The sequence below is a fragment of the Dendrobates tinctorius genome, unplaced genomic scaffold (assembly GCF_039654945.1).
Source record: "Dendrobates tinctorius isolate UK_male_01 unplaced genomic scaffold, ASM3965494v1 ptg000158l, whole genome shotgun sequence".
Taxonomy (NCBI): Eukaryota; Metazoa; Chordata; class Amphibia; order Anura; family Dendrobatidae; genus Dendrobates; species Dendrobates tinctorius.
The window spans coordinates 26354968-26379494 of NW_027361825.1; the positions used below are offsets into that span (position 1 = coordinate 26354968).

At 44.2% G+C, this 24527-nt stretch overlaps 1 protein-coding gene and 1 pseudogene across 1 annotated transcript in view; one reads left to right on the forward strand and one right to left on the reverse strand.

Annotated features, from left to right (window-relative positions):
* LOC141051636 (olfactomedin-4-like) lies at window positions 1–6876 on the forward strand (annotated as a pseudogene).
* The window catches only part of AXL (AXL receptor tyrosine kinase), a 117682-nt gene continuing 95117 nt past the window's right edge, over window positions 1963–24527 (reverse strand). The window contains exons 22-24 of the mRNA XM_073549159.1: window positions 23082–23241; window positions 22683–22819; window positions 1963–8601 (exon numbers count right to left, since the gene is read on the reverse strand). Coding sequence (XP_073405260.1) covers window positions 8190–8601; window positions 22683–22819; window positions 23082–23241 — 709 coding nt within the window. The 3' untranslated portion in view covers window positions 1963–8189. The remainder of the gene's footprint in view (window positions 8602–22682; window positions 22820–23081; window positions 23242–24527) is intronic.

The window sequence follows — 24527 nt, forward strand, 5'->3', positions numbered from 1 at the left end:
TCCTTCGGTTCCTGCATTCATGGGAGGATTCCCAACATCAGCACACCATTCATGGTCCAGCTGAACTGGTTAGGTTTTTCCATTAGATTTGGAGAATGGAGGAAAGACAGTTTCTCAGGTGCTAATCAAGATGTGGATTTCGTGGCCCCTTTCATATGATGAACATTAGTTAATTCTACCTTACTCACTATGATCTTTTGCTCAGCATGGTGGCCTCTGAGAAGGTTCTCGCTATCGTATATTAGCTGTGACTTCTCCAACCGTGGCCAAGGTGAGGGAGTCAACATGTTCAACAACTCACTGTTTTACAGTTGCTGTAATGTAATTTCTATGTAAATGCCAAAGTAGTGGAGCATAGGACCCTCCCAGATATCACCCTCAACAATCGATCCTCCTAAGTTTCCTCTGTCAGGCAAGACATTGATTTTATCCAGTGATGAAGATGGTCTCTATGTCATTTACTCTACAAACTAATTTCTTAACCTCGTGAATAAGACGTGGATGACATCCTAGTACAAGCTGGGTGCCACCAATGCCTTCATGGTGTGGGTTCTTATGTGCCACCAGACTTGTTTACACCAGAGGAGATCTTTTACATGAATGACATCAAGACAAGTCAGATAAGCATCTTCCTTATTAAAATGATGGATAACGTGCAAAGTCTATCCTACAAACCTGATGACAACAAGCTCTACATGTACAATGATGGCCATTTGGTCACATACAATCTGGACTTTAAGTCACTTCCTAAGCCTGACTAAAAAAAACTCATGTTTATGAATGAAGACATTCCACCTAAACATCAACACTTCTCCATGTTTATGTACATCCTTTAGTCATTTTCTTAATACAGTGGATATGGAAACAAAGAGTGAAAAATTTAAAGGGGTCTGAATACTTTCTGTACCCAATGTATATCTCTATAGCTGTTTTATCCCACACCTTTCCAGTGCTGCTCTGATGGTCCTCACCAGCCAATCTGGGACCTCAGCTGTAGTGGCGGCATCACTTGCAGTCCATTAGGGACCATTGGAGCAACATAGCCTGAGCAGGGAGGAAGATCCAGAAGTAAATATGGCTTCTTTTTTCGTAATGTGAGTTGTGGTTATTTTATTATTTCTGCAGATTTCCTCCACTAACCTACATTCTTTTAAAATCCCTTTAACTCTGTAAGTTCCTTCTGTTCTCTCCGATGGCAATTGTGGGTTGCATGTATTTGGTCAGAAATCTATTTCTGTGCAGGGGTTTGGAGCTCTAATTAAGAAAAAACAAGCTCTGATAACTCTATATATAAAAAGGTCGCTGTTGTTTCAACAAATTTTCCATAAATCAATAGTACAAGTCAATATAAGAAACTTGTAAGCGGAGAAACCTCCTTTTTCCACTTATGAGCCACTTCTTCCTCTGCCCCCTTGCCTCCTGAACTTATATAATTTAACTTTGTAAAACAGCTCAAACATGTCTTGGTCAAAGCAAGACAGATTGCCAGAACAGTGAGGCGTCACATTACACCTCCTATAATACTTTATGAGGAGTGGGGGGCTGGGAGACACACTAGTAGGCAATCACTCTGACAGATTAAGTAGCGTCTTTCCAATTGCTGGATTCACAGGTACACTGGTCAGTACATATAGTTACATAGATATATAGGTTGATAAAAAAGACACCGGTCCACTGGGTTCAACCTTTCTCCACCAGTTATGGTTTCTGTCTATTCTCTAAATAAGGAAATAAGAGCAGGAATCCCTTTTCCGGTATTAGACAGCAGCTCATTTCCACCCACTAGCTCAGAGACAACTGATAATTAGAGCAAGAGCCGGCAGAGGGAAAAACTAGAGAAAAATGCGAGTCATAAAATGTGCATAAATAGTGGTATTCTTCAGGAGACAACTCCTTCGGAAGAGTCATCAACTAAGTAGATTATTGTTCATTTATAAGAAATAAAGTCAATGATCCACAATATTTGATTAAAAATAAGCATTTATTTGACCATTTAAGCTTCACTATCAGCAACGTGTAAATATATATTTCATTTTCATATACAAAAAAATATGTATGTACATTTGTAACAAAATTGATTGTAACAAAGTAAGTAGAATATCCGCTGACGGATAATTCTACCTGTCATGTAAATATGTCACTTTGTCCCAAAGAGGTTTTTCCCACGCAAACACAGATTTAGAAAAATATTAAGATTTCATTGCACTTGTACAGTGAATACTACTAGTGGAATGTAAGATGTACTGTAATAACACCTAGTGGTCCCTTTGCTATCAATGGGTGCAGCCAACCAAGACCTTAAAGAATAACCGTAATTTTATATTTTTTCAACATAAGTCAATAGGACATGTGAAAATAAGAAACGTTTTAATATATCTTATTAATGAAATCTGCTTCTTTCTTCTTCTGGACTGACCATTCAATCTCAAAATTCTCAATTAATGGGTTAAATGAATACAGTGAATGTAGACTTTTGCCATTAGCTGAGATAGGAGATGACAATTGGTGCTTGTGAAGTTCTATGGAGAACTATAACTGGCGCTTCAGCAGCATGTCTGTTTCTGCCTCTAGCTCCTCTAGCTCAGTAATGAGAAAAATCTGCCATCACTGATGATAGATTTTACACATTTTACCCAGGAATTGAGAATAAATGATCATTCCAGTAGGAGAAAGAGGCAGATTTCTCTTGTAAGATATATAACAAAGTTGTTTATCCTCATGTGTACTACTGATTTATGAAATAACATTTTTCTAAAAAATCTACCTTTACATTACTTTTTCTTCTGTTTAAATACATCTAATATTAAAAAAGAAGCAATTTTGCAAAATGATCTTTTTTCCTTTTCACATATCTTATGTTGAACTCTCTCTACCGTTACAGGGAATCTGTCAGCAGGTGTCTGTTGTGTAATCCGAGAGCAGCATGATGTAGGGGCTGAGAACCCGATTTTAGGGATGAGTCACTTTCTCTTCAGCTTTCTATAATTTCTATACAATCAGTGTTTTATCACCTGGAGATTATCGCTACAGGACTATATGCCTTGTGCCTCCTGGTCAAACCCTGCTCCCAACACTGACTATCAACTTTCTGTCAATATACAGTGTTCACAGAAAGTTGCCGATCAGCGGTGTGCATAGGGTTACTCAAATCAGCATTCTGAGCACAGCTAAAGCTGCAGAAGAGAAAACAATGATTGTATCAAAATGACAGCATGCAGACTAACAAGTGGTACATCACTGGAATCAGGGTCTCTGCCCCTCTGTCATGCTGCCTTGTCCACGCAGATTCCCTTTATAGCAGACTACAACCCTCAGTGGTCTGACTCTGCAGTCATTTTTCCTAACTTACTGAAATGTCTGTTAGTAAACAATGAAAGATAGATGGCAACATCATTGCAGGCTCTGACTACACAGAGATTATTTGTAGTCTGTTACCATGGAATTACAAAATAATAATTTTCTTTAGTCTATTTACAAACTTACCTTCTTTTTCTTAATTTGGAAACATTAAAAAAATTAAAAAAAATAGTTACAAAGGTCGACAAAGCCTTTAGGAACAAGTAACAACTATAAAATGACTCTTTAGATCAGAGGATCTGCCGTGGTGAACCATTTTTCCTGCTTTTGAGTGCAATTGATAAGGATCATGAACACTTGGAATTTCTCCCTAGTTCATTGTCTTACTGAAACACCCTATGGTGGGGCATGGATCGTCAACAGAATACAGAAACTTGTTGTTTCATGATACAGAGCTGTGCCCGAGAGTCTTTAGCTCAAATTACATGCAGCCAAAGCTTCTTAATCACCGCTTCCATTAGGCTACCAAATGGCAACAAGTCCCTTATAGGTCCAAAACTTTGGACCTTGGCATTTCGACATGTGTAAGGAAGTTGTCCCACCTCGGCAGATCCTCTTTCACATAATTTATGTCTTCAAAATGCCCAAGTTCTTGGCTTCATGTCTTATTCATATGTAGTATGTTGCCAGAACAATTTCATTAAGAGTTTTCGTACCTCACGGACATTTCTTATCATGACCATAAGTTGCAGAACTACGAAAACTAAACACCACCATTAAAAAATGGATGGTCTTGACGTTGAGGCCGTAGAGTGAGCGATTACATAAGGGAATGTTACAACTCCATGACCTCAGCTTTACACAAGAGAACTAGGACGTCCCAGGTGGTTATATAAAAGGATTGGCTGGTAAAGATAATTTATTATTAGCATGTGGTATTTCCTCTTCAGCACCGACAAGACTGTACCTTCCATTCTGCATTGCAAAAGGATCTGTCCAGGACACAAGAAAGGTCTTCTCCTAACCCATCCACTACTGCTGGAATAGGATGATCACCAAGCACAGCTCATAGTCAGAAGTGGCACTGGGTAGACCATTAGACGTACGGCTGGAATAAGGTGATCACCAAGCACAGCCCATGGTCAGAAATGGCACTGGATAGATCATTAGAACTACAGCTGGATTAAGGTGATCACCAAGCACAGCCCATGGTCAGAATTGGCACTGAGTAGACCCCTAGAAGTACGGCTGGAATAAGGTGATCACCAAGCACAGCCCATGGTCAGAAGTGGCACTGGGTAGACCATTAGAAGTACGGCTGGAATAAGGTGATCACCAAGCACAGCCTATGGTCAAAAGTGGCACTGGGTAGACCATTAGAACTACGGCTGGAATAAGGTGATCACCAAGCACAGCCCATGGTCAGAAGTGGCACTGGGTAGACCATTAGAAGTACGGCTGGAATAAGGTGATCACCAAGCACAGCCCATGGTAAGAAGTGGCACTGTGTAGACCATTAGAAGTACGGCTGGAATAAGGTGATCACCAAGCACAGCCCATGGTAAGAAGTGGCACTGGGTAGACCATTAGAACTACAGCTGGATTAAGGTGATCACCAAGCACAGCCCATGGTCAAAATTGGCACTGAGTAGACCACTAGAAGTACGGCTGGAATAAGGTGATCACCAAGCACAGCCCATGGTCAGAAGTGGCACTGAGTAGACCACTAGAAGTACGGCTGGAATAAGGTGATCACCAAGCACAGCCCATGGTCAGAAGTGGCACTGGCTAGACCATTAGAACTACAGCTGGATTAAGGTGATCACCAAGCACAGCCCATGGTCAGAATTGGCACTGAGTAGACCACTAGAAGTACGGCTGGAATAAGGTGATCACCAAGCACAGCCCATGGTCAGAAGTGGCACTGGGTAGACCATTAGAAGTATGGCTGGAATAAGGTGATCACCAAGCACAGCCTATGGTCAAAAGTGGCACTGGGTAGACCATTAGAACTACGGCTGGAATAAGGTGATCACCAAGCACAGCCCATGGTCAGAAGTGGCACTGTAGACCATTTTTCTAATCCTGGACAACTCCTGAAATAATGAAGAAAGGTAATAGGGACAAGTAGTAAAGAAAATATTGGAAGAGTGCACGGGTGTGCGGCAGTGACAACTAGCTGGTGCTACATACACTTCAAACACAAAAAGTGTTAACAACATACAGTATATGGTAGAATTCATCCTTCTAACAGATAGTGCTAAAATCGGAAAGGATTTAAAGAGACACGGACTCCATCTCTTTTACTGCAGGGTACCGTAGTCGAAGTGACCATACAATTAAATCTCACATTTCAAGGTCACCCTAATGCAATATACGATAACACACACTGGCGTATAAATAATAATGCTAAAAAAAAGGGAATTATAAAAACACCAAAATGTTTTGTTTTGGAAAAATGTTAATGCCCCTTTTTATTCCATAAGAAAATAAATTCCGCATCCATGTTATGAAGGAAGACTTTTACTGTGCTAATTCTTGCAGTGAATATTTCAATATGGTTGTGATATTTTCACAAAATAACCTTACCATTGCTGAAATACAGCATAGTATTGGGGAGAAGGAGATCTGAGGGGCCAACCCTAGAGAATTTAATTTGGTTGAGCTAGGTGGGCCTCACGTGGCAAATATAACATCTATTGACCTATAACTATACTTTATCTTAGTACCTTTACCCATCTTGGCCTAAAAAGGGCCTAAAAAGAACCATTTGGTCCCTATGAGAAGAGCAAAACTATTAAAGACCCATGTTAGTTGGAGACCCTGTTGAAGATTTTGCATCGGACCTACAAGCAACTGAGTGCAGCGTCACTCTCCATGAGGAGCTACATGATAATACTGATAATGTCGTGATCCAAAAAGAAAACAAAAAAGATCTTGCCCCCTAGAAGAGTTTTGGTACATGGAATTGCCATCGTCCCATGCAACCAGCTTTTTAATAGATGTCTAATAAATTAAATTTTTTTTACGGATTTCGAGTTCCATTTTTTCTTTTGTTCAGATTTATGATCCAGAAAAGAACCTTGATCAATGGGTTTGTTCAGTTGGTACAATTATTATTTTTTGTTTATCATAAGTTCCATTTGGTCAAGAAGATAAATCACTTGACCCACTGAACTAGAGTGAAAAATGTTCTAAAGTGCTGCTTATAGATTTACATATTTTCTGTACATACTGTCTAATAGAGAACCTCTTATCCATGAACAACCATGTCCAAATTATGGGACTAGTCATTCCTCTGGGCAATTAGCTATCAGGAGTGCGCAGGTATCAGTCACAACTGAGATTTGGAGCCCAAGATATCTCGATGGCCACTAAGTCAAGTTCATTATTAGAAATGGCACATAGTAGGTAAGGACACAAACTTAGTTCTGCCATAAAAGGTCTTCATATGGGCCTCTAAGGCCACCATACTTAACTCTGAGTCCTACCTGCGTCCAAATCTTAGACCGATGATGAACAAATCTGAGAAAATTTACCAGGAACCATATTTCCCTTGAATTTGCTCCTAGGTCTATAGCTGGTCTATACTCATAGTTGTAAAAAACCTTCAGAGATTTGTAAGGACGCAATTAGGAGAATTATTGAAGTTCTCAATTTACTTATATCTTGTTAGTTTGGCTTGGTACCTAATGTAAAAAATACACAAAAAAGGTCTAAACACACCATTAGACCTTAAAAGGGTTGTACAAGATCAGAAAAACATGGCTGATTTCTTCTAAAAAGGATGTCACCCCTGTCCACAGGTTGTCCATGGCATAGCAGATTAGTACCGTTGATTTTGAGAGAGCAGAGTTGCAAAACCACACACAACCCACGGACAAGTGATGCACTATTTTTGTTGAACGGCAGTGGAATCCTCTACAACCCCTTGAGTAAAAGTCTTCTACAATTATAGCTTCAGGGCTCCAAAATGTATACTTTTTATAAATGATCGACAAATAAGACGGACCTGGAGAACAATACTGCAAAATAAATGGAAAAGAAGTAGAAAGTAGGGAGAATCCAGCTGTTTGCACTAAGGACTATGGCTAAAACGTAAAGGAAAAGCTGATATTTATTAGCACTGGGAATGTCCTGTTTTATCTGAGTCTACAATAAAGTTTTTGAACATTTTTTTTATCCAAAAAATGGTTGGTTTCTCCCTACTTTCTACTTCATTATTACCACTGAGCAGGAGTGATTTTTTTTATCCGAGCCGAGGATCGCTAGCAACTTCAACTTGGTTGAGTTGGTTCACAACTTCTTTTGTAAAACTCTTACATACCCTTTAAGAACTAAGCAATTTTGTAAAAAATAAGACTTTTTCATCCACATTACAGTTCATTCATTCAGGTTTCCTTTGACTGTGGCACAGAAGAGATCTTTTTAGGTGAGTCGTAGAACCTCAAGCTCAAGAAAATGAAAGTCGTCCATTATATGTGCCCTGAAATAAAAAAGTGTAAAGCCTCCATCTCACCTCAGTAACATTCCATCGTATGTTGAGTTTACGATTTATCGGGAAGCTCCAAGTCTCTCTACAATTTTTACATAGTTCATTGTACGACAATATAAAAGGCTTGTGAAGCCATCGTCAAGGCAGTACTGTCACACCTATCTAACCATCCTTCATTTTATGCCAGAAAACCTTGGCCATTCTGTTATTTTTACCAGTATTGGTCATCAGAACTGAAATTGTTGAAAAGTTGGAAGACCAAGGACATTTTTTTACTTAGGCAATGCCTTAATATTGAAATGGAATGTTCAGACAGTTGTTTAAGGTAGAATTATTTCACCTAAGTCAACTCCAGATGTCTTGAAGAAATATTTATGAAAGATTGAGCTTGTGCTTTTTATCTGGACCCCTGTCCAGCCAAGAGCTCTTCCAAAGTCCCTTCTTCTAAAGCAGAACTGTACCGTGGATGGTCTGTGGACACATTTGTGAGGAGTCTTGTGGCTTCACGACTGGGACACATCACGTACCGGTTGGTGTTCTCGGGCTGATGGACCTCGACTGTGACAGGAGTAGCTTTTGAAAATATGTCATCGCCAAAATCCTTGGCATCCAAGCCACCCACAGCTCCAAGTTCACCATCATCGCTAAAGGAAGAGGAAAGGGGCTCTTCCATGTTGACATAGAGAATTTCTTCGGGGTCTTTGGCCGGTGGTAAATTCTTAAGAATTATCTCCAGTTCTGTATGGAGCGTTTCAAAAGTTGGCCGATCCTTGGAATTTAGCTGCCAACAACTGGCCATCAACTCGTACCTAGAAGAAGACAGAAAGCGCTGATCACCAAAAGAAAGTCTGAAAATGATTTATCAAGTGAGGAAAGTTTAAATGACATAAAATGGTTTTGCAGCCCAATATACAATTAAGGGTAAAGACCTGATCAGACAATGAATCAGTCAAGTTTGTGTGATTACGGCAAAGAAAAAGAAATTGGATTTCCAAATGTACTGTATTTTTTTAAGCATATTTTTACATTTTTGCCAGAAACAAACGACAACATGGAAGGACTGAAAAATATATGTCTACACTAGCCTGTGGCTCTATACTCAGCATCAAAACAACACGCATGACTCCATTCTCATAGTTCTCAAAGGAGTCTTCAGAACCGAAATTAGGATGCGACATCAATGTTTGATTAGTGGTGGCCCAACCTCTGTAGTAGAGTTGAGCGACTTTTGGTTTTTTAGGGTCGCGTTTCGTTTCGTGAAACCCGACATTTCCAAAAGTCGGGTCGAGCAAGATCGTCCGATTATAGGGAAAAGTCGGGGTCGTCCCGAAACACGAAACCCAATGTAAGTCAATGGGGAATAAAAGTCGGCAGTGAGAGGAGAACAGGAAACACACCTACAGTGCCCATTTGAATGCCAAAAGCATCAATTCTTCTTACTTAAGCTTGTCAACCTTAATTAACTTCATAATACAAGTTACGCACTGAAAAATGGGGGTTATTTGGCTAAAGTTGTGGGGGGGGGAGGGCTGGCTGCAGGTTTTCATGTGCCCTGGGCGAAAGAGCGCCCCTTTAACACATACCACAACTCATCATGCTCCGATACGGCAGATAAATAGCGGTATAGTACAATGAAAAATACCTCACTTTTTACATCTCATGACGAGGCCCATCTATTTCTCCATACAGAATCATTGGTCCCATATAATGTTTGAAACAGTATATGATGAGCTCCACATAATGCTACAGTATATGTTGGTCCCCATGGATGAAGCTCCACTGTCTTATGGGCCCAAATAATGCTCCAAACATAATGGGCCCCATTTCTAATGCTCTAGTGTATAATGGGCCCTGTAAATGCTGCTCCAGTGTCTGATGTCCACCTTTGGAATGTTCCAGTGTATGGTGGGCCCCATCTATCATTCTCCAGAGTATAGTGCTCCCAAAAAATTGCTGTCCCAACATTGAAAACAATCAAATAAGTCTCCTCGCTAGGGAATCCCTGTACTTGTCTGGACAGGTGCTGTAGCTTGCTTAACAGCTCGCCAGCCGTTCTCACGCCCAGTATGGATTGCACGTGATTGCACAAAGGTTAGAAAGGGTACCGTATCCCCGGATAACATGTATGGATAGCGTACACATTCAAAATATATGTCTCAGGAGGCAGGCTCAGACGGTGTTAGGCCCAGTATGGATTGCACGTGATTGCACAAAGGTTAGAAAGGGTACCGTATCCCCGGATAACATGTACGGATAGCGTACACATTCAAAATATATGTATCAGGAGGCAGGCTCAGACGGTGTTAGGCCCAGTATGGATTGCACGTGATTGCACAAAGGTTAGAAAGGGTACCGTATCCCCGGATAACATGTATGGATAGCGTACACATTCAAAATATATGTCTCAGGAGGCAGGCTCAGACGGTGTTAGGCCCAGTATGGATTGCACTTGATTGCACAAAGGTTAGAAAGGGTACCGTATCCCTGGATAACATGTATGGATAGCGTACACATTCAAAATATATGTCTCAGGAGGCAGGCTCAGACGGTGTCAGGCCCAGTATGGATTGCACGTGATTGCACAAAGGTTAGAAAGGGTACCGTATCCCCGGATAACATGTATGGATAGCGTACACATTCAAAATATATGTCTCAGGAGGCAGGCTCAGACGGTGTTAGGCCCAGTATGGATTGCACGTGATTGCACAAAGGTTAGAAAGGGTACCGTATCCCCGGATAACATGTATGGATAGCGTACACATTCAAAATATATGTCTCAGGAGGCAGGCTCAGACGGTGTTAGGCCCAGTATGGATTGCACGTGATTGCACAAAGGTTAGAAAGGGTACCGTATCCCTGGATAACATGTATGGATAGCGTACACATTCAAAATATATGTCTCAGGAGGCAGGCTCAGACGGTGTCAGGCACAGTATGGATTGCACGTGATTGCACAAAGGTTAGAAAGGGTACCGTATCCCCGGATAACATGTATGGATAGCGTACACATTCAAAATATATGTCTCAGGAGGCAGGCTCAGACGGTGTCAGGCACAGTATGGATTTGACGGCCCAGATTACACAGCGGAGGAGCAGGGAGAGGTAAAGATTGCAAATGCTGGGGCCCTGCCCAAGCAAGGGGGGCCCACTCGTGGGCGTCGGTACTGGCACTGGGCCCCTCATAGTACAGCGGTGTGTCTGACGGCGGGTGTGCACCACCACCGTCAGAGACACTTGATTGCACTATGAGGGACCCTGTGCCAGTGCCCGCGCCCAAGAGTCGGCCTACCTACCTGTCCAGGGCAACGGCACTCGCACGGTGTCATGCGGTAGGTGGTAACCCCGGCCATGGGGGGGAGGCAGCACAGTTAGGGAGTTTTAGAAAGTGGCATATGTTGATGTTGGACATTCAGCTGATGCAAAAGGCGAAATAGGTGAAGTACCAGGAAGAGGTGGACCAAAGCAAGCCATTTTTCTGTCACCCTATGTGTCATCAGGGGAAGGTGGGACAAAATCCTTGGAAACCCATGCGTGGTTCATTTTAATGAAGGTTAGATCATCCACATTTTGGGTTGACAGACGGGTCCTTTTTTCTGTCAGGATTGATCCAGCTGCACTGAAGACTCTTTCCGATAGCACACTTGCAGCTGGGCAAGCGAGCTCCTGTAAGGCATATTGGGCCAATTCAGGCCAGGTGTCCAGTTTAGCGGCCCAATAGTCAAAGGGGAATGACCTGTGTGGGAGAACATCGATATGGGAGGAAAAGTAGTTTGTAACCATAGTTGACAACTGCTGTCTCCTGTCACTTTCCATCGATGCAGTATTACCAGTTGTGTGAGCGGTATTTGAAAAATCAGTCCACAACATTGTCATGAAACCCCTGTCTCCAACGCCACTTCTGCTGTGTGCACCACGAACACCTCTGCCAAGCTGCCCCCGGCCCGTACGGCTCGTGTGAGAACCATCACCGCTGCTGTGTGCTGGGAATGCCTCAAGCAACCGATTTACCAGAGTTGCTTGTTTATTAGCCAATATTAGGTCAAGGTTCTCCTGTGGCATGATGTTTTGTCATTTGCCTTTATAGCGTGGATCCAGGATGCTGGCCAACCAGTAGTCGTCATCGTTCATCATTTTGGCAATGCGGGGGTCCCTTTTTAGGATCCGCAAGGCATAATCTGACATGTGGGCCAATGTTCCCGGTGTCAATGATGCACTGCGAGTGCTGGGTGGAGGAGCACTTTCTGGCAAATCCACATCCCTCCAGACACGCACAAACCCTGTACCAGACCTTGCCACGCCAACATTTTCACTTGCCCCACGAGATGCATCCTCCTCCCCTAAGTAATCATCCCCATCATCCTCCTCCTCCTCCTCTTCTTCCTCCACCTCGTCCAGGAGAGGTCCCTGAGCAGACAATGGCTGAATGTCATCAAGGATTCCCTCCTCCTCTTCCTCCTCATCAACATTGGCTGCAGACGCCTGCTCCTTATGGTGCGTCAAAGTTTGCATGAGCAGACGCATAAGTGGGATGCTCATGCTTAGGATGGCGTCGTCTGCGCTTACCAGCCGTGTGCATTCCTCAAAACACTGAAGGACTTTACAAAGCTCTTTCAGCTTCGACCACTGCACGCCTGTCAACTCCATGTCTGCTCTCAAAGTGCCTGGCCGTGTATCCTCCCACAAATGCATTATGGCCTGCCTCTGCTCGCACAGCCGCTCCACCATGTGCAGGGTGGAGTTCCACCTTGTTGCAATGTCGATAATGAGGCGGTGGTTGGGAAGGTGGAGCAATCGCTGCAGCTTCTGCATACGAACGGAGTGTACAGGCGACCGGCGGATGTGCGCGCACAGTCTTCGCACCTTCTGGAGCAGGGCTGTTAACTCCGGATAATTTTTGAGGAAGCACTGCACCACCAGGTTCAAGGTGTGAGCCAAGCAAGGTATGTGGCTGAGTTTTGAAAGGGCTATGGCTGCCACAAAATTACGGCCGTTATCACTAACTACCTTGCCTGCCTCAAGATGTACACTGCCCAGCCATGACTCAGTTTGTCGCTTCAAGTACTCGGCCAGCACCTCGGCGGTGTGTCTGTTGCCCAAACACATCATCTGCAACACAGCCTGCTGACGCTTTCCACTAGCTGCTCGATAGGGGGACACATCGTGTGCAACAGTGGCAGCTGCAGATGGAGTGCTCGTACGACTGCGCTCTGTGGACGAGCTTTCGCTTCTGGAGGAGGAGGAGGAGGAGGAGGAGGGTCGAACGCCTACAGCCAACTGTTTCCTATACCGTGGGCTAGGCAGCACTGTCCCACCACCGCTGTCCCCTGTAGACCCTGCATCCACCACATTAACCCAGTGAGCAGTGATGGACACGTAACGGCCCTGGCCATGCCGACTGGACCATGCATCAGTTGTGAGGTGCACCTTTCCGCTCACTGACTGCTTGAGTGCATGGACAATGCGGTCTTTCACATGATGGTGGAGGGCTGGGATGGCTTTGCGAGAGAAGAAGTGGCGACTGGGTAGGTCATAGCGTGGTACTGCATAGGCCATGAGTTCACGGAAAGCTGTGCTTTCCACCAACCGAAAGGGCATCATCTCAAACGAGATTAGTTTGGCAATGTGGGCGTTCAAACCCAGTGTACGCGGATGAGAGACTGAGTACTTTCTTGACCTACTCATAGTGTCTGGGAGGGTGAGCTGGACTTGAGAGCTGCATATGGTGGAAGTAGCGGTGGACAGGGCGGACTGAGAGAGGGTTGATGATGGTGATGGAGTTGGTGTTCTTTCTGATGACCTAGAATCAGTCTTTCGTTGATATAACAGTGGGATTCCCTGACTGCTGTGGTCTTGCAACGACACCTCAACATTTGCTGCTGTGCTAACCGGTGGGCTTACAGTGGGGGAAACAATGTAGCGTTGCTGACTACCTTCGTTGTGATCAGTTGCACATGTGGCACTTGAGGTTTGGTGTTGTGTCCACGCTTGCAAGTGCATGCTGGTTAAATGTCTAAGCATGCAACTGGTATTCAAATTTTTCAGATTTTTCCCTCGGCTAAAGGTCTTTGCGCACTTCTTACAGATAACCTTGGCCTGATCATGAGGATTTTGTTCAAAAAAGTGCCACACTGCACTCTTCCTACTTTGGCAGACATTTTGCGGCCTAGCACGCTGTGATCTTTTGACCCTCTGGACAAGCTGTCCAGCAACTCTTTTGATGTTTGGAACCTGTCTTTGGAGTGCTCCGGGCCTGCCAGATAACAGCTGTTGCGATGTCGATGTCTGCTGTGGATGCTCCTCATCTGAGCTATTGGAAGCAGCACCCTCTTCCCCCAATGGATGCCAATCTGGGTCAACAACTGGGTCATCCATCACCTCCTCTTCTATGTCATGTGCACCTTTCTCTGTGTCACCGTGTATGGTGGTATAGTGTGCGGGAAGGGGCACCTGAGTCTCATCAGGGTCAAAATCTGGCTCTGTACACTGCGAGGACAATGTAGTGCTCTGAGTGAATGTACCAGCAGAATCATCCATCAGCGGCTGTGCATCAGTGCACTCCATGTCAGATTCATCTTGGCCTGGGTAATTCACCATTTCACTTGATAATCCAGGCATGGTATGTGAAAACAGCACCATGGAGTAATCAGTAGTATGGCCTGCGTCATCCTTCAATCTTGGTTGGGGTGAAGGACACAAGGAAAGGTGTGGTTCATGAACATGAGCCTCCAATGACGACTCAGTGCTTTTACTTTTTACAACTGAAGAAGAGGAGGCGATAGAGCTGGAGGCTGAGTCAGCAATGTAAGACAAAACTTTTTCCTGATGCTCTGCCTTTAAAAGCGGTTTGCCAACTCCTAGAAAACTAAGCGTTCGAGGCCTTATGTAGCCAGACGATGACGCAGGGTCAGCACCTCCTGCATTCGGTCCTATTTTGCTCTTGCCACTACCATCAGATCCACCACCAACACCATCATTACCAGCTGCCAACCCCCGCCCAATTCCACGGCCTCTTCCACCAGCCTTCCTCATTTTTGGTAGAAATATAGACAAAATCCAACAAACTATATAGTAATGTAAAACAAGGTACAAGGTGTCTATAGGAAAGGGGAGATTTAGAATTTCTGCACACACTTGTGGACAGTGGACACTTTTGGATTGTGTGAGGCCCACTGATATCTGAGCGCTATGTGACAGGCTCGATGGCACAGCTGCCTGTGACCAAAGTGACGAGAGGATAATGGAGATTTTGAATCTCTGCGCACACTTTTGGACACTGGACACTTGTGGATTGTGTGAGGCCCACTGATATCTGAGCGCTATGTGACAGGCTCGATGGCACAGCTGCCTGTGACCAAAGTGACGAGAGGATAATGGAGATTTTGAATCTCTGCGCACACTTTTGGACACTGGACACTTGTGGATTGTGTGAGGCCCACTGATATCTGAGCGCTATGTGACACGCTCGATGGCACAGCTGACTGTGACCAAAGTGACGAGAGGATAATGGAGATTTTGAATCTCTGCGCACACTTTTGGACACTGGACACTTGTGGATTGTGTGAGGCCCACTGATATTTGAGCGCTATGTGACACGCTCGATGGCACAGCTGCCTGTGACCAAAGTGACGAGAGGATAATGGAGATTTTGAATCTCTGCGCACACTTTTGGACACTGGACACTTGTGGATTGTGTGAGGCCCACTGATATCTGAGCGCTATGTGACACGCTCGATGGCACAGCTGCCTGTGACCAAAGTGACGAGAGGATAATGGAGATTTTGAATCTCTGCGCACACTTTTGGACACTGGACACTTGTGGATTGTGTGAGGCCCACTGATATCTGAGCGCTATGTGACACGCTCGATGGCACAGCTGCCTGTGACCAAAGTGACGAGAGGATAATGGAGATTTTGAATCTCTGCGCACACTTTTGGACACTGGACACTTGTGGATTGTGTGAGGCCCACTGATATCTGAGAGCTATGTGACACGCTCGATGGCACAGCTGCCTGTGACCAAAGTGACGAGAGGATAATGGAGATTTTGAATCTCTGCGCACACTTTTGGACACTGGACACTTGTGGATTGTGTGAGGCCCACTGATATCTGAGCGCTATGTGACACGCTCGATGGCACAGCTGCCTGTGACCAAAGTGACGAGAGGATAATGGAGATTTTGAATCTCTGCGCACACTTTTGGACACTGGACACTTGTGGATTGTGTGAGGCCCACTGATGTCTGAGCGCTATGTGACACGCTCGATGGCACAGCTGCCTGTGACCAAAGTGACGAGAGGATAATGGAGATTTTGAATCTCTGCGCACACTTTTGGACACTGGACACTTGTGGATTGTGTGAGGCCCACTGATATCTGAGCGCTATGTGACAGGCTCGATGGCACAGCTGTGACAAAAGTGACTAGAGGATAAGGGAGATTGGATTGCTTTTAAAAAAGCAGTTTGCGGAGCAGTGGGTAAACAGCAATGCCAGCGTGTCAGGAAGCCTTAAAAGGCAGCCCAACAACCAACACCACTGATACACCACAATATAGCCTCCCCTTGCACTGCACACACAGTGACTTGTGTGTTGTGCAGGCCAAATCGCTAGCAGCAGAAGCAGTTTTTTTGTCTTCTTCCCTGCCTAACGCTCTCCCTACAGAATCAGCAGCAACCTCTCCCTATACTAAGATCGGCAGAAGTAAGATGGCGGTCGGCGTGCACGCCCTTTTATACCCCCTGTGACGCCCACCAAAGCAAGCCAATCACTTGCATGCCCTTCTGAAAGATGGTGGTGACCCGTGCCTAGGTCATCACGTTGCCCACAGTGTCCGTGGATCCTGATTGGCTGAAAAAGAGCGCAAAACAAACTTTTGAAACGCGACTTTGGCGCGTAAGTCGCCGACCTCGTGGCCGACCTCATCCTAGGGTCGGGTTTCGTTTCATGAAACCCGACTTTGCCAAAAGTCGGCGACTTTTGAATTTTTTTGACCCGTTTCGCTCAACTCTACTCTGTAGTCCTCCACTGGATTCTTATGTCCCTGCTTTGCTCCAGCTATGGTCTCCTCTTTACCAAGATTTCTAGCACTACCTACACCTAGACATGTGGGGCAGCATACAACTGTGCGCCAAGGTCTAGCCGGAGATGGAAGAGCTGCTAAAGAGTAAAGCGAAGACAGGTGCCAGAGTAGATCAGGGACTTAGGAAGCTTGTGCATGATCAGCAGGGAGCTTAGGTGGCAGGGACAGGTGTGGGGCTAGGTGAACATTTTTTTTTTTAATTGTTTTTTATCCCTTTCCTGTTCCATGTGATTCTAGAAAAATGGCAGCCAAGTGGCCATCATTTTACAGGATTTGCTTGAATCAACATCCCCCAAAAATTCACTTGCAGTGAACAAAAGCCGTTTTTTACTGCTCTGAGGTCTCCTGACTCCAAAGCATGACAGATGATCCAGGAAGATGTTAAAAAATAATAAAAAATTATACTCACTTGGCCTAGCCCATCTCCTGTCCTCGCAACCATCCATCCTCCACTGGTTTTCTAGGTGACCCCTCCGCTCCGGCGCCTCCGGCTCCTCTTCACCCTGTGAGTGACAGCACTTCCAGCACTGCCTATGCCTTGACAAATGTTCTGATGTCATGACAGGTAGAGCATCGTATATCTTGCTGTCAGAACATACGCCTTGACCTAGTTGCTGCCGGAAGGACTGGCAAAGAGTGAAGAGGAGACTAGTGCTGAAGCAGAGAGAAAGCTAGAAAGCCTGCAAAGGATCAGCAGTTAACTGCAGCGGCAGGGACAGAAGAGAGGCTGAGTGAACATGTTTAATTGTTGTTTTTATCCCCTCCCTGTCTATATGAATCTATATTGGCATGAATTGAATTCCCCAAAATGTAATTTAATTAGAAACTGTTAATTTTGGGGAATTCTAAATGAATTTGATCAGTTTAGAGCTAATCAATCATCTGTTAAGGGTGTGACAGAGACCGTCATATGCTTGCTCCTGAAAGCAACAATTTGTGTAGTGTGAATACTGACATGCAGTTTTATTGCCTTTTATGAAAACATGTAAAATGTAAACATCTAACTAATGTAAAGTGTTATAGGTACTGTTGCTGCTGATTGAGTACTGCAAGGTAACGCCTAAGTTAACTCTGGCACACTTGGCCTGGGGTTAGGGAGAGTATAGAATATAGGTTAGTACTTAGGTAGTGATAGATAGGAACATTAGGGAAGATAGGCAGTGGTGGGCCTTATTAGTGTATAAGTGATATGAATAGTTTAGGACAGGGGTGGGGAATCTTTTTTCGGCCAAGGGCCATTTGGATATTTATACCATCCTTCGGGGGCCGTAAAAACTCCGCTCACAAAGTACATCCTGACTCAGGTCTCATGACTTAATCTTTCATTGCATGCCCTTCAATGTTCAGTAGTGAACACTGCGTGTGTGTGCTAACAGAGCAAGAAGAAATTAATGAGCTTGTGGCAAACAAAATACAGCTCCCTGCCCAAGAATGCGGTCCCTGAGAATCTGCTCGGGGGCCTGATAAAAGGTCATTGAGGGCCGTAAATGGCCCTGGGGCCTGAGGTTCCCCACCCATGGTTTAGGATATAATTAAATCTTTTAGAACAGCCCAGTATGAGAGGTGGAAAGGTCAAGTAAAATAGGGAAACATTTCCTGGATTAGTTAGAGTAAGTGAGAGGTTCGTGTCAAGATCAAGTGCAAGCTGCAGTGGGCTGGAGGCATGTGGAGTACATATCCTTCTGGCAGCATGTGATCATACCAAATATCCTGCCGACATTCCTGTAATGTCTGGAGCCTATGGCCTGCACTAGGCACTGGGAAGCGTACCTTAATCCATTCCATATGAAGTAAGCTGGATGGGGAACTGCATGAGGGAAACGTAAAGGAGTTTGAGAGTGCTGTGGGGTTGGAAAGGAAATCCCTGGGGCTGACAAAAGGATCAAGCATAGGAACAGTCCAAACGGAATGTAAGCAAAAGCTTGAGATGTACTGTGTTGATGGAACTGGAGGGTGCTGTGCCCAAATATGTGTCAAAGACTGTTGTATCTGAACTGTCCAGTAAAGTTCAACTTGTTAAAGCGACCTGGGTGTGGCCTGATGTGCGCGGCTGATCCTGAAACTGAGGACATGGATGCAGCGAAGGCTGCCGGCCTACAAGTAAACTTCACAGCACAACACATATGGACACTGTTTGTGGAATGCCACGGTGTGGCCTTGGACACCTTGCGCATCCATAGTTATTCCTTTCTAAGCTCATATTCCCCACCATTTCCCGCTTGTTCAGCAATAGTATAATGATCTGAAACTTTTATGTACATTTTTGTTACTCCGGGAGAATGGTAGCGGGTTAAACAGCGGCACAAACACATTCCTTCACACATCATGTGGTCTGGACTTCAAAGGTTTCGGTCAGGAATCTCTTGTCAGATGTCCTAGATGTTTTATGAAACGGGAAGTGGTTTAATGTCTTTCAGATCAGGAATGAAACAATTTCCCATTCTGATTCAACATCATAGTAGATGGCAACCAGGGATTAGAGGCAGGTCTATGATTATGCAATGGGAAGCTATTATGTAAGGGAATAATCACAAAATGATGCCAATAAAAGGAAGAAAATTTAATTTGAATTAAAGAAGCCTTCCTCCTCCTTCCATCAAAGTTTTGATCCCCTTAATATATTGCAATTATCATTTTGCATAGCACTGTGTACTTACAATTGCTCATTTTGCCGTTCTACTCAGCTAATTCTCTTTTCTCTGCTCTCTGTAGAAACAGGAAGTCTCTTTTCCCTGCATTTATCATTCCCCTCTTCACCTCCTCACCCAGCTGCTCCCTCCTCTCTACTGCCAGGGACTTTTGACTCATACAGAGACAATTGACCTCCTGCTTCTATATTAGAAGGAATTGAGCCAGTCAGTTAGTAATCACGTGATGTCATAGACCGAATGAAAAAGGGAAGAACTATCTAGGTAGTAAGACAAAATGAGCAATTGCAAGTATGTAAGGAGATGGCGGAGAATCTCGTTTGCCCCTCCCCCACATGGAACCCATGAAGCCCTGTTTGCACGTTTTATATGTTATGCCTCATGTGTTCATTACTGTGTATTACCCTGCAAATATGGACATGTTATTTCATTGTGGGAAGTTCTCCTTTAAATTGTCTATATTATATATACCGTATATGTATTGCACTGCATATGCCATGTAGTTTAAATGTGCTGACTTCTGTGTTTGCATTGTTCCGATTGTAATATGCTGTGCTGTGTTTGCCCTGTTTTGCCATGTTCCTATATGTGTCATTGTTGTAGAAATAGGGAAAGCAGTGGGTTAATGATATGGGCTGGGCCAGCAGCAGAAAAGGCATCAGGAAGCTGCTGCTCCCAGTCAGTAGCCCGGCCATGTTGGCCTGGACAGGTGTGTGACCTGAGCTGGGGCATTGCCAGACTCCCAGGAGGGAGAGAATCTGCTGCCCCGGGCAAAAAGGGACACAACGGAGCACTGGCAGACTCCCAGGAGGGATAAGATCTCCTGACCCAGACTAAGGACTTAAGGACCATAACACGGGCCCCCAGGAGTTCGGAAAGGCCCCTCGCTGAAGGGACTATAAGCGTCCAGATCCCAGCGAGCGGACTACTGCATAACTTCGACTACTACGGCTGTTGTGGCTACGGCCGTGGATAGTGTCAGGGAGAGAGCAGGAAGCCAATCTTGTATTCTTTTCTTTCTCATCAACGTTTATTAAAAGTTGTTCCCTGTTGTACCACAGCCATATTCTTGGACTTTACTTGCCCGGCGTACTGTGGCCGGAGGGAGAAAAGGTAAACCGTTGGGGAAGCTGTCAGTCCTATTTATGTACAAGGGGCCGGAGGTGCTCGCTGACCATTTACTCAGTGGACTCTGTCTGTGGACTGTGCCTTTAAGTAACTCGGCCATAACTACCCCCCATGCCACCTTGTTACAAGTACACAGTGCTATATAATATGATGACTGCAATATATTTAGAGGATACAAATTTTGATGGTAGGAGGAGGAGGGATTCTTTAAAAAAATGTAGAAGATATTATTAAAAAATGAGTAAATTATTAAAAATGAAAACATTTGGCACTTCATTTCCTATGGAACCATGGGATAAGGCCTAAAGGCATCAAAAAGCACTTAATGATATATTGAGTTCATTATTTCTAGCATTTTTGAAAAATGTTGATAAATGATAAGTTTACGACACTCTTTGTGACTGCAGACTAATGAATCCTCCCAGCGCACGCACTGTGAGCTCAGGGGATTCATCGATTTCTGAGCTGGGACTGGCAGGTATGCATGAGTTATGCCAGTGGGTGTGGCCTTGCTTCCATACACTTGTATGGAGGGAGTCTGTGCCCTCTAGTTGGCCACGCCCACTGGACCGTCGTTTCGTTAGTCGGGACGTAGCCTCGCTCAACACAAGTGTATGGGGCAAGGCCGAGCCCATTAATTGAGGTCTGGCAGGGAGTATGTATAACTCATACAAACCCTTCGGTCCCAGCTCAGAGACCAGCTTATTGTAGCAGCTCAGAGTGCGGACATAAGTCTGAAGTCACACAGAGTGACTGCAGACTTAATGATTTGGATCTGAAAACCCCTTTAAGGCATTGTGATTACTCTTATAGTGGCCATATACAAGAACTTCTTGCAAGTTCCTAACCTCCTGCCAATGCACACACGTCTTGACTGGCCCAGCCAGAGCCCTGTCCTAAACCCAACTGAGAACCTCTGGAGAGACCTGAAAATGGCTGTCCACCGACATTCACCATCCAACCGGACAGAACTGGAGAGGATTTCCAAGGAAGGATGGCAGAGGATCCCCAAATCCAGGTGTGAAAAACTTGTTGCATCATTCCCAAGAATACTCATGGCTGTACTAGCTCAAAAGGGTGCTTCTACTCAGTACTGAGCAAAGGGTCTGAATACCTATGTGATATTTCTGTTTTTCTTTTTTAATAAATTTACAAAAATTTCTACATTTCTGTTTTTTTCAGTCAAGATGGGGTGCAGAGTGTACATTAATGAGAAAAAAAATGAACTTTTTCGAATTTACCAAATGGTTGCAATGAAACAAAGAGTAAAAAATTTAAAGGGATCTGAATACTTTCCATACCCACTGTAAAGTAAGAAGCGTCTTCAGAGTTCTTATTTTAACCGTTTGGCATATTTGAAAGACCAAATTAATAGACATCTAGTCTGAACACTCGAACAAAAATAGTTTTTTGAATGCAAAAAATAGGACCATTCTTTGTTTTCTTAGCCACTTTTCTGCCATTTTTTTGCGCAAAGCCTCTAAAAAAAAGTGGAAAAAAATCAGTGCAAACATACCCATAGGCCGGGGTCACACATGAGTGTGCAATGCGAGAAACTCGCGCCAATACCTGGCACTGCCACTGGCACTCGGGACCGGAGTGTTCACCTGCATAGCAATACATGCAGCCACACACTCCCGTGACGAGTGTCGGCGGCAGTGCCGGGTATTGATGTGCGAGTTTCTTGCATTGCACACGCAAGTGTGACCCCGGCCATACAAGAAAATGATCGGGAATGAGATTTAACAAGACTGATGACTCTCTCCTCCTGAAATCATCAGGGGGGGGGAGAGTAAGAGGCAAAGTCCATAGATATTGAATAGTCGGACGATCCTGACAAAATTGCCATGTTCAGCTGAACATTAGCAAAATCGGCAAAACATGTTGTTTTGTCAGGAGCTTCTTTAAGTTACTCATATATGGTGGGGTTTTTTTGGATCACGTTTGGCCCCAAAAATGTCTAAATGAGAAAAGAACTCCAGTCATATTTCTGTCCACAAAATTTCTTTTATAATCATGGGCAACAAGATACTCACAATCCATCCAGACAATCTGGTGGCTGCTTCAGCCGATTCCCTTGTCTCAAGTAGTCATAGATTTCACTGTTTTCTACACCAGGATAAGGCGTTTGGCCCCTTGTTGCAATTTCCCACATGGTGACGCCAAAAGACCACTGATAAGAGAAGAACATTAGTCACTCAACTTTGGACCAAACCCTTTCTTTTCTTTTATAACGGTCTCCTGGCAATCATCTGATCTCCTGACAAATCCATTCAGTTTTCCTACAGTGCCCCCGCAGGTAAAATGAAGAATTGCACAAAGCAGTAACAGTAACCTTTTTGGATTTAATAAAATACTGGTTAGAAATTAACCAGTCTAACTTATATTGATTAATCGCACTTTATGTTACAGAAATACACAGTGCCGTCACTCACCACGTCGCTCTTGGTGGTGTACACGCGGTCTGCCAGGCTTTCTATTGCTATCCATTTGACTGGCATTTTGGCAATCCGACCTTGCCTATAATAATCTCCATTGTAGATTTTCTTGGACAGGCCGAAGTCGGCCACGCAGACGTTCATGTTCTCATTTAACCTGGATGAGGGTGATATAAATAATCAGTAGGATCCTAATCACAGCTAAGCAGCAACATCATGGGGGCCATGAGTCCTCCAAGCCACTAGGTGGACTATAAGAAGGTCCTATATTGGTCCAATAAATGTAATGAATATTGTTTATAGAAAGTCTGTCTTCAATATGTAGCTTCAGATGTAACACCTGGGGTCTTCTAGGCAGAGGGTACAAATACAGCTTTGGCATTGGTGCTCCTATTAGCTAACCAATATCTGTGACTTAAAGACTTAAAGGGTTCCTCCATCACAGTTATATTGATACGTAGTATAGAAAAGAAATAAAATATCAGGGGGGCTACGACACCCGCCACCTCCACCGATCAGCTGTTCTAAGTGCCGGCAGTGGACGAAAGTTAGCAATTGTGGAGTTCAACAGTACAGTACAGCTCTGTTAACTACTTAGTAGCCACGGCCGGTTACTGCACGTATGCCCCTAATTGAATGAACAAGGGTTTATTTTCTGTACCGGGCGGCGGCAACTAAACAGTCATCAGAGCTGTGCTGTTCCAGCTCTGCAACTGATAATGGCACCGAGCGCAGCTGATCAACAGGGGTGTCGGGTGATGGACACCCACCGTGCAGATACTGATGACCTATCTTAAAGACAGGCCATCAATAGGCTATTAAGAATGGCCAAATGGACTTCATGGATTAGGAGCATCTGTGCTTTGTTTAACTCAAGTCTATACATATAATGTCTAAGAGGGAACGTTTCTCTTTGTAGAGGGTACCAAGCTGTCGTAAGGAGACTTATAGGCCATGCAGTGCTCCTCTTGGAATTTAAATATGCAAATTGTCTCTTCAAGGAGGAAAAGGACTTGAAGCCTAATGCCACTTACTGGTTGAATCTAACCGAAAAATCAATAGCGACCCTTTTATGAGTCTTGCTAAATCAGACACTCCATTGCAGACACATGTTTCGGGGTGCTTGACCCTCATCAGTGCAAAGCAGGAGGTTTGATTTGACTAAGGCCTCTTTATCTCTTAAGTGGCTATTTGCATATTTAAATTCCCAGAAGCGCATCGCATTGCCACCTTAGAAACTTTGAGAGAGGCCTCTCACTCAACAAAATTAGACCTCCTGTTTGCACTGATGAGGGGCCAATACTGTGAAACATATTTCAGCAAATAGAGCATCAGGTTAATCATATTGACCGAACTATTAAAGAAAAATGATAAAAGAAATGCAAGAATAAATAAATATCACGTCTGGATCATTAAGTATAACTGTTCTGTGACTGTCCAGAT